General features: G+C 34.9%; 2 protein-coding genes across 2 annotated transcripts; one reads left to right on the top strand and one right to left on the bottom strand.

Moving 5' to 3' along the window:
* Window positions 1–492: 492 nt before the first annotated feature.
* On the bottom strand, window positions 493–1896 carry LOC148610657 (uncharacterized). Its single transcript, XM_088595881.1, has 2 exons — window positions 1808–1896; window positions 493–1494 (listed from the first exon to the last, which is right to left on the bottom strand). Exons 1-2 carry the CDS (start codon window positions 1839–1841, stop codon window positions 656–658), a joined length of 873 nt encoding a protein of 290 aa, XP_088452007.1. The 5' UTR covers window positions 1842–1896; the 3' UTR covers window positions 493–655.
* Window positions 1897–4008: 2112 nt separating this feature from the next.
* LOC148610656 (peroxidase skpo-1-like) lies at window positions 4009–8282 on the top strand. The gene is made up of 4 exons (XM_088543216.1): window positions 4009–4028; window positions 4811–4980; window positions 6729–6831; window positions 8186–8282. The coding sequence occupies exons 1-4, from the start codon at window positions 4009–4011 to the stop codon at window positions 8265–8267; spliced, it is 375 nt and encodes a 124-aa protein (XP_088399342.1). The 3' UTR covers window positions 8268–8282.
* Window positions 8283–10994: the final 2712 nt, after the last annotated feature.

Here is a 10994-nt window from a genome sequence, read left to right as displayed (position 1 = left end):
TCACAATCATCGTAAAGAGACCAAAAGAGAAAAGCACAGATTTATGATTCCCTTTGATAAACTTTCCTTTATTGGGTTGTCTCAATATACTGTCATGGAGTTATCTTCAAATTCAATGAATTTTGAATTAAGGTTATTTTGGGGACCACCTTCCCAAAATAACCTTAATTCAAAATTCATTGAATTTGAAGATAACTCCATGACAGTATATTTCTTTACTTTTTTACAATATTTATATATGAAAACTATGGACCATACAATAATTCAAAATATAAAAAAATGAATTTTTATGGTTTCTAACATTTTCGTAAATCTGGTTTTGCCTTATTATCAAGTTTTACAGAATTTCGGCATTTCACTACTCAAAACCTTCAGTGTTATTTTAAATACCGATTTAACAATGCACTCATATGTTGGAAAACAGATGCAAACGTCTTTTCATATACCAATAATAAACATAATATTGGTCTATTAAAATCCGTAAAGGGGACGGTATAGTAGCCTATGACCTCATGTGAATATTTTATCTTCAAGAAGCTAAAATATAACAAGGAAAACCACGGCTTTACATTTTCATTGCATAACAGACATATGCATAAACCTTCTTCGTTCCAAGTTTACTTTAAAAAAAATTGAATGATTTTTTTAACAAACGTTAGCGACTATTTCCAAGTCCGTCTTCCAAATCAACATTCGATGCTGCTTTGACAGCGAAAGCTTGACGTCTCTTTCTTAGCCCACCGTCAAAATTAACATTTGATGCTTCGTGGACAGCAAGAGCCTCACGTCTCCTTCTTAGTCCTTCTTCCAAATCAACATTTGACGTCGCTCTGACAGCAAGAGCTTGGCGTTTCTTTCTTAGTCCGCCTTCTAAATCAACATTTGATGCTGCTTTGACAACAAGAGCTTGGCGTCTCCTTCTCAGTCCACCATCAAAATCAACATTTAAAGTTTCGTGGACAGCGAGAGCCCGACGCTTTTTTCTAAAGCCGTTTTCTAAATCAACATTCGATGCTGCTTTGACAGCGAGAGCTTGACGTCTCCTTCTCAGTCTACCATCAAAATCAACATTCGAAGTTTCGTGGACAGCGAGAGCCCGACGCTTTTTTCTAAGTCCGTCTTCTAGATCAACATTCGATGCTGCTTTGACAGCGAGAGCTTGACGTCTCCTTCTCAGTCTACCATCAAAATCAACATTCGAAGTTTCGTGGACAGCGAGAGCCCGACGCTTTTTTCTAAGTCCGTCTTCTAGATCAACATTTGATGCTGCTTTGACAGCGACAGCTTGACGTCTCCTTCTCAGTCCACCATCAAAATCAACATTCGAAGTTTCGTGGACAGCGAGAACCCGACGCTTTTTTCTAAGTCCGTCTTCTAAATCAACATTCGATGCTGCTTTGACAGCGAGAGCCTGGCGTCTCCTTCTCAGTCCCCCATACAAATCAATTTTCGACGATCCATGGGCATGGTATGCTCCAATATTTGCAATTAGAACTGAAAGACAAGTATTATTAGTTGATAGATATTTATGAATATATTCATAGATTCGTGCAATTGCATTTTGGTTTTGTTTAAACAAGTAGATAATCGAAAATATTTTGAAGGTATATATATATGCAAATTAAAATTTTGAATTTACGGAAAATATGAAACTAACATTTTTACATTGCTACAAATTAAATCAATCACAATGCAAATTCAATATAACTTGAACTATTAAACTTATGTGTTGATCATTTTAACTTTACAATACTGTGAAATAAATGTGAATAATTTGAGGTAAAACATTATACACCTTATTTCTTACCAAATGTCAATGCACTAACACCAACGACCTTCATTGAAGACGCTAAATAATATCAAAAACGAACGAAAGGAAATGATTTAGCGATTATTTATACCATATTCACTAAACAAAAACAAGTTGAAATTGGACCCTATCATGATAAAAAAATAACAGTTAATTTCAAGGAAATTTAAAACCACATCCTTCTTGGAAAAATCGTAACAGGAACATTTGTTTCATATTGCCTTTTGCCATCTACATGCACCAGGTCGTAACGTCTTTTTAAAATTACCAATTTATTTTATTGTCGTACGGTTGACCCTTTTTGTAATTCATTAGGATGTTATCTTAAGCTTGCTGCACCTTTATAATTCGATAAAACGATTGTCATGTCATATTAAATGTTTATCCTATATATGTTTCAAAGGGGTAAATTCACTAGTTTCTGGCCTACTATCTTGCCAAAATTTCAACTTACTTTTTGAAATTTACCATTTGCCTATTTTAAAGCTAAAACACTATTTGAATACTAATATACAGAAAATACATGCTGTGGTGTGATATTTTTTCATAAGAAGGGCACAAAACTCTACATCTACACAGTTTTTGGAGAATTGTTACAAAAATGTAAGAATTATGGGTAGTTTTTTTAATCCAAAGATAGAGAGCGCAAGCTTTGAACAACAATATCGTTTGTCAGGAGTTGTAATGGTACAAAAGGCTTTTTGTAGAAATATCAGAGTTCGATTAATGTGCTTTACATTTTTTACATAAAAATGTCTCATAAAATAAGCTATTTTAATACAGTTCGGCGAGATTTTCAAATTTTGCGTTATTTACCTCAACAATTTTAGTGCAATACATGCATTAACAGCAATGAAAATTTGTTTTTCACGAAAGTCACATATTCAACTAATAAATTATGCAATTTTCAAATTTATTTGAAATACTTTAGTTTTTGGGGCTGATTTTGATATTTTCTGAACATACTCCTTTAAACTGAAAGCATACAAAAGTTACACAGATGTAATACGTTAAATAAAACAGCTGGATTTTATCATCCAATTTTGGGGGAAAAATGAATGAAACCTCCGGTGCATTCGATGTGCCTTTTCTTCATTCATGATCGATCATATAAATACTAGACATTGTCGTTTTCGATATAATTGATTCCGGCAGGTCAAATTTTGTTCAAAATAAACTCTACACAAAAGACATCTTGCTACAACATGAACCATTCAGAAGAATGTAATCTTTGCAAAATATAAAAATGAGTTTTTCATATATAATCGGGAAGTTTGAAAAATAAAACATAGAATGCACCTATTTTATGTACTTATGATGTTTTGGGTGGATTTGAGTACATCACACATTTTGCTGTTAAACAAAAACTTGCTTTGTAGCATAATCTGCTATTCGGTACAAACCATCGTTGAATATTAAGCTGAACACCTAAACGTGAATTCACCATTGCCTAATTCCTTCTTAATCAAATGAAATGTTATAAGTATGAATACACAAAAAAGTCTTCAACTGATCGACTTACAAAACAATTCTTGAAGCTTTAATTTTTTCTACATGTAAATTGTGACAACCTATTCGGATTCTGATTTAATTTTTAAAAAACATCTACAATGTCCCAAAAAGTTTACGAATAAACTTTGGTCAATTAGGAAGAAAACTTGTTTGCAAGAAATAGTGTGAATTTCTTTACTGTCAATCTTAGTTTGCTTATCCAGTAGATCAATTTGTATTGAAAAACACTGTGCAACTGATAAAATAACTATAGTTGAGCATAGTCTGATATAGAGTTCCAAATATATGATTTTAATCACAAAGTAAGAAAAATAAAATTGTATGATGATTCTTGACGATCATAATTAAAGGGAAAGAATTAAGTTAGGCTCTTACGATAAATCATACCCAAGTAAATAAAAAGTAAATAACCTTTAATGCCAAATGCACTTTTGTAAAATGCACAAAGCTACGCAAAAATCGAAATCTTTGAAATATATATGGATAGCCATTGTGCTCTTCAATATGAATGAAGTCCATAAGCAAACTTTATTTATTTTTATCGATAGCTTCCATTTAAATCGTGACGTTACTAAGTCGGTTTGGACTGAACTGCTACAAGTACTGCACATATTATGTGTAAACAAAGAATATGTGCCATGATGTGGGGGCTACGACATATTAATTTGAGTCAAAATTCTTTTAAAATGTCATATTCCTGCAAACTGTATGAGTGCGAACACTTTAAATTCCATAAATTAAGGTCTAACTTTATTGTATAAAATGTAAAAAATAGTATTATTCTGGTAACTGCTACATATGTATTTCACTCAGAATTCTAAAAATTTGCAAAATGTATGAGCGCGAGCGTTTTTAATTTTCATAAGGGTCTAAAATTATTGACTAAAATGTTGAAATTTGCAAGATACCTATCAGGTCGGGACTGCAACAAATATATTTCAGTTAAGTTTCTTTTAAAATATCATATTCCTGCCAAATGTATGAGTGCGAGAACTGGTAACTTCTACTTTTATATATTTGTATAATTATAATTAATAAAATAAATGAAATATATATAATTATAATGTTTCAATCAAAGTTCTAAAAATTAAATATAATAAGTGCGAGCGCATTTAATTTACATAACGTAAAATTATTCATTAAAAAGTGGAATTTTGCAACACAACTGTCATGTGGGTGATTGCGATACCTACATGTGTATATTTCAGTAAAATTATTAAAAAATGTCAGCCCCGTGCGGGTCCGGGTGTCAAAAGAATAGACCCGCAGCAGCGTTAAGCTTGTCGTTAAAGGCAACTAGATAGTGCTCAGGACCTTGGCTTGGGGCTAAGGCGCTCTGCCGACAGAGCAACTGGGTTATGCGCCCCAGGTGGTGGAATAGGGTGACCCTGGCATGCTTCATGCTGGGGTCGTCAGACTATAATACGGAAAACCTGACCTCAAACCATAGTGGGGAACCGTGCATTATGCATTAACTTCTATTTCTAGACATCCTGATGACATAGATCTATATGCGGGAGGACTGTCAGAAAGAAATGCTCCAGGAGCACTCGTAAGACCGACGTTTCGATGTATAATTGGTCTTCAGTTTCAATTATACAAAACTGGTGATCGTTTCTTTTATGAGAACGATTTTCAGCAGACGGGATTTACAGCTGGTAAGATAAATACATATATTGTTTAGATTTCTTACTATTTTAATATTTTGACAATATAACAAAAGCATAAACGTGCTCAATTTATTTGACAAAAATCCAAGACGAAAAAATAGTCATGGCCATCGCCACTATACGTCACCTAATATACATGCTGTCTCCATAGATGGTCTTCTTCCTTTCATACAAAAGCCCTTTGGATTTCATTACATTCAAACTAAACTCTATTCTATACTTCTCACTCTACTGCACTTCCTTTACAAAACAAGTCTTGACATTTCTGTTTCTTAACCTACCACATCATTATACAGTAAATATGAAGAAAAACGATCATTTCTTCCACTACCGTATGTCAACAAAGGTATAGATGCAATTAATTTGGCTAACACCCTGCCTCACAAAAACGTTACTTTGATTTGTCCAGTGTGGTTGACGCGTTTTCCAACAAACGGTCGGCCTTCCAATGATAACAAATTGTGCTGGTCTACTTGCTGACATATTCCTTCATTTTCATGAGGCTGACTTTATAGCTGATCTGATCCGAAAGAAAGAACATCGTTTAGCTATATCCTTTAATCTCAGTTTCCGCTATATAGATGACTTATTAATCAATCCTATGCGTACGGAGTTTTCATATCACAACTCGTACATTATGACAGAGCTTGCCGGAACTATACAATTTTTTTGTATCGCGCTACACTTCTTACAATTAGGCTTCTACAGAAGTTTAATGGTCGTTATTATGAACTCGTGGATGGTTACGGTGTATCCACCTGTACCATAAAATCTTAATTGTTCAACAAGTCACAGTTTTCCTTTCCTCTTTCGTCTACCGCGGGCTTGACTTTTTATGAGCAACTTGGTGGGTGTTTCTAGAACTGCAGAGGACGCCTACCCTACCGGTGCACCTGGTCCCAGCTCCCAGGTGTAGTGGAGTCATTTACTTTTGTTACTTTGTATGTATTATTTTAGTTACTTTATGTTTTTTGTTGTGTTTGTCTGTTTTCCATGTCTGGTCTTTCTTGTGATTACTACCTTATTTGGACTACCGGTAGATTACTCTTTCACATATTCAAGTGTTCAGCAGGTCTGTTTTTTACATGTCTTTGACAGCATTACAAACCTATTGCTATCCCATTGCTTTTCTATGTCTATATTCTCTGCAGGTCCGGGTGTTAAAAGAAGAAGGCCTGCAGCAGCGCTAAGCTTGTCGTAAAAGGCGACTAAATAGTGCTCAGAACCCTAGCCGGGGGCTAGGGCGCTCTGCCCACAGAGCAACTGGGATGTGTGCCCAAGGTGGTTGAATGGGGTACCTCTGGCGTGTTACATGTTGGGGTTGTCAGGCTATAATATGGAAAACCTGACCGCAAACCATAGTGGTGCACCGTGTTGAGAAAGATGCCACGTTCCTCGTACGTGAAAGAACCCTACTGTGGTATTCTCCCGGAGTAGGAACCATAGGGCTCCGCCACAGGAGGCTAAATTGCCCGACCTTACCCACCTCTCCCTATTTCCAGTGGCAATCAAAATTTGTCGACCCCATTGTCCTTGTGTCCCATCCCTTTTTCATTTCATCATGATTTCATGTTCATTTTATCATTAATTTCATGTTCATCGTCTGAATATAGCCGAAATATTGCTGCTCGGACGTTAAACCCCAACAAACAAACAAACAAAACTCTTAAACGTTTAACACCTTCACATATTATATTAAAAAATAACAGCTTTAATTATTTCTTATCTTTTTGAAGCTCAGTTAACTGAAATTAAAAGCCAGACGATGTCAACCCTGTATTGCCAAACTATTAATATGGTTGCTATGCCAATTAACGCATTTGTATCTCCACTCTCAGGGTATGTATTTTTGTTACTTTTCAAATCGTCCGTGACTTTTCGTTACCAATAGAAGTACATTTCAGATAGAGGTAGTTTATTTAGGTTGCATGAAACTATTGTACTGAATAAACTTTCCATTTCGACCACACAGCTTTTCAATTTCTAAAGAGAAAAAAAAACTTTTAAAAGTTCCTTTTAATAGCTGTGCGTGAGCTCTTTCTCTTAACCCAGATTAAGACAGCGTATGTGAGCTTTCCTGTAAAAATGGCACAACTAAAAAGAGTTTTTAAACGATAATATCTTACCAATCGCAAATTTGACAGTTCTAACATCAGACTTGAACTCGTACCGCTGTGACATCTATGGCAACACCGCCTGAACAAAGTCCAGCGCCCTAGACTACTCGGCCAGCTAGGCTATATAAAAATATAGCTTTCACTGGCCGGGTTATTCCTCCTCGTAGGATTAATCTAGGGCTGTAACTTAGTACACGATGTATGGTAGTACGGGACAGTTCATTTAGATGTTATTATGTAGGATAGAGGATCAAATTAATGATGCATGTCACAACAAATCAATATTATACAAACGTCTCAGAATGTGACGACTCTATTCACTACACTGCTTCATCGGATGGATATATATAGAAAATTCCCAACGATGTTAGAACTGTCAAATTTGCGATGCAAATTTTTGGTCGTTCCCTCCGCGGGACTCGAACTCGTACCGCTGTGACATCTATGGCAATACCGCATGCACCAAGTCCAGCGCCCTAGACCACTCGACCAGCTAGGCTATATAAAAATATAGCTTTCGCTGGCCGGGTCTGAGACGTTTATATATATATGTAAATTAAGATACTCATACCAATTTGAATGTTATTTAATAGCACGTATGTGCAATGGTACCATTGAAATTAATTACATGGTATGACTACAAATTTTGACATTTTTATTGTAATATTTTTTTGGTTAATTTGGTTCCCCCTTTAAAAGTGCCAAAAACAACCACACATTAATATAACGTATGCGAATATTAAAGAGTGCCAATGCAAATTGGTATACTATCAATAATGAGCAAACGACAAATGATATAGAAACAAAGGCCTTTTTTTGCTTACCTATATTGACCCCAACAACCTAGTTAAATATAAATTGTTAATGTTTTTTTATGATTATTATGCATTTGATACCGGAACAAAAGAGTAGCAATAAATCCATATTAGCATAAGAATTAGATGGATTAATTTTACACTGACGAAAGGCCGAAATAAAACAGCAAATTTTGATCAGTATATTTTGTCAGAAGAACGCCAAAATATCCCAATTTACGATAGTATGTTTATATAGCATTTTAAATGTGTCCTTTGTAGGTTTGCTCCACCTATACCATGTAATATGTTTAGAGGAATAGATTTTCGTCATTGGAAAGAAAGACAACAAACGTACGATTGATGGTACATGTAAAAGGTGCGAGTAGAAGACAAATAATTTTTTTAAAAATCACATTAATATTTAAATCTTTTTTTTGCCCGGATGACTATGTAAGCTATTGCCTTCCCTTGGCTTCTGTTGTAATCATCAGCTATCGTCATCACCATTCCCAAAACAAGTATTAGCTTTCCAGAAAAGCTTGCTTGATTTAGCATTTAATAAATATGTTAGTTTACATATATAATGTGTAGGTCAAGATAATTAGACGTTTGCTAATTTGATAGAATTAAAATTTAGGTTGGTACTTACACAGAATATTTTAGCAATAATTTTTACAGGCAACTAAACATCGATGAGATTGCAGCAACCATTTCTATGGGCCAGAAAGTGGGGACCAATATCTACTCTGTATTTGTCTTTGTCACATGCAAACAATGGTGGATAGACACTACATATTTGTCATATCAATACCATTGTAGATAGTGTGAGAGAAAATGATTTTACAAAAAAAAAAGAAATGGAAAATAAAATAATTTGACCTTAAGGTCAAAGTTTAAAGCTCAGGGTAATCAGCTTATGCAACATATCAAAAGCCTATCGCATAAGACTAAAGACAAAAAGTTACAGCCGAGATAAGAATACCATGTAAAAATCCTCAAGGTAAAAATATATCATCAATGGTAGGAGATATTATGTTTTCCGGTGATCTAACCACATGCCAAAAATCAAAAGCCTATCTCAAAAGACAGAATGTTACAATATCAGAGTTCATCAACAATAGTACTCGACACTTCGTCTAAGATAATCTATTCACATGCAAGAGTAATCAAGGGAACCAAAGTTATTGGCGGTAATCAAAAGAATGTAATCCGGGGACAAAATATCAAAAGCCTCTCATAAGACAAAATAGTTACAGGCCGGATAAAATCAGTAATTTAACCTCAAGCTCGAAAGACATCTACGATGGTACGCGACACTTCGTTATGAGGTGATCTAGCCACATGCCAAAATCAAAAGCCTATCTCAAAAGACGAAAGAGTTACAATCGGGACAAGATTTTGTAACGGACGGACGGATACAGCAATTACTATAGGGCGACTGCCACTTTTTTTGTGGGGGGGCGCTAATATATGTGTAAAATAATTGGTTGCTGATCTCATGTGGTCTACAAGTATGTTTGACACTATTTTGAGAGGAAATATTCGGAGTAAGGTTAATGTGGTAATTAATTACATCTCCATGTAAACAATTTGTCTAGTCATAAGCTTGATTCTGCGAATGAAGTGTTATCAGACTTATCAATGTAAATGTGTTGGTAGCATACCTAATATCGATATGATTTTAAAAATTACCTTCAATCAAGCATGCATGAAAAATTGGTCATAATGATCCCAATTTTTCAGCATAACAGTACACGCTTAGGTGTATCTGGATATTAAAAAATATTGTAGGATGTGTTTGTAAGAACTGATATGCTTAATACCATATGAATTAAAGTTTGTTTTTGAAATACAAACTAGAAGTTTGCAGCACCGCCACCGCCCACGACGGACACAAAGTGATGACAATAGCTTACATACCAAGTTTCGTTAAATTTTGCCTAGTTGTTGTCAGAGGAGTTGTGCTAACAAACTTTATGACAGACACACAGACAATATGTCTTTCCACCAAAGTAGATGGATACATAATAAAGCCACATGATGGTATCAGTTCTGTACCTAAAGAAGCAAGTCAAACATTATTAAACCAGAGTTAGTCAAGCATGAAATGTAGGTCAAAGTTATGACTCTTTGTGGGATGCTGACATTATTTTTTAGCTGCAACCACATATTTGGAGGATTGCACTTTGAGAGGTCCAGTTTGATCTTTTTAACAAGGGTGAATAAAGCTTGATATGTAGGTCAAATCGACGTTTTTTTTTATTTGATAGTTATTTCACACTATGTGATGGCAGTGCAACAATTATCTGAGAAATCAAATCAGATGTAATATTGTTCTTACAGTATTACATTTTACATACATGTAACTACCCCGGACTTTACTTTTTATGAGCAACTCGGTGGGTGTTTCTAGAAAAGCAGAGGACTCTTACCCTACAGGTGCACCTGGTCCATGCTCCGAGTTGCTCATTTGCTTTTGGTACTTTGTATGCATGATTTTAGTTACTTCTTTGTTGTGTAAGTCTGTTTTCCATGTCTGGTCTTTGTCCCTGGATTACACTCTTTTGATTACCGCTATAACCTTGGTTCCCTTGATTACTCTTAAAACATTTCACCTTGAAATATAGCCTTGTGACTTCAATTTTGGGGTCAATGTAGGCCGGTCTACGATATATATATATGTATATAGCAATTAACAAGAAGTTACTGTGGAATTGTCATTTGTTTGTAACGGAGGTTTCACATCTTGCTAATAGGTGTGGTTTCACATGCCGTAGTGGATACCATCAATTTATTTTTTGTTGTATTTTCTGCTAGTTTGGTCGCTTTCGCTACATTTTTCCATATCCATTCTCTGTACAGTTTTGTTTTAGGAATATAAAAATACAAAAATTAAGTATTTAGGTGTTTATTATCTGTAGAAAACACATATGTACATATATACATAACTAGATGCAGTCTTCCAGGGAGGACGTGTCTCCTGCTTTTTAAGTATTCAGTAAACAAAAAGTAGATAGGCCACATTCATGAAAACGGTATACACACTATCGTACTATACGATGAAACATTGTGTAAAATTTTCCATGTG

Source organism: Perna viridis, chromosome 8 (genome assembly GCF_037379345.1).
Source record: "Perna viridis isolate PV_CMFRI_1.1 ecotype Kerala chromosome 8, ASM3737934v1, whole genome shotgun sequence".
Taxonomy (NCBI): domain Eukaryota; kingdom Metazoa; phylum Mollusca; class Bivalvia; order Mytilida; family Mytilidae; genus Perna; species Perna viridis.
This window is presented reverse-complemented; position numbering and strand designations above follow the sequence as displayed.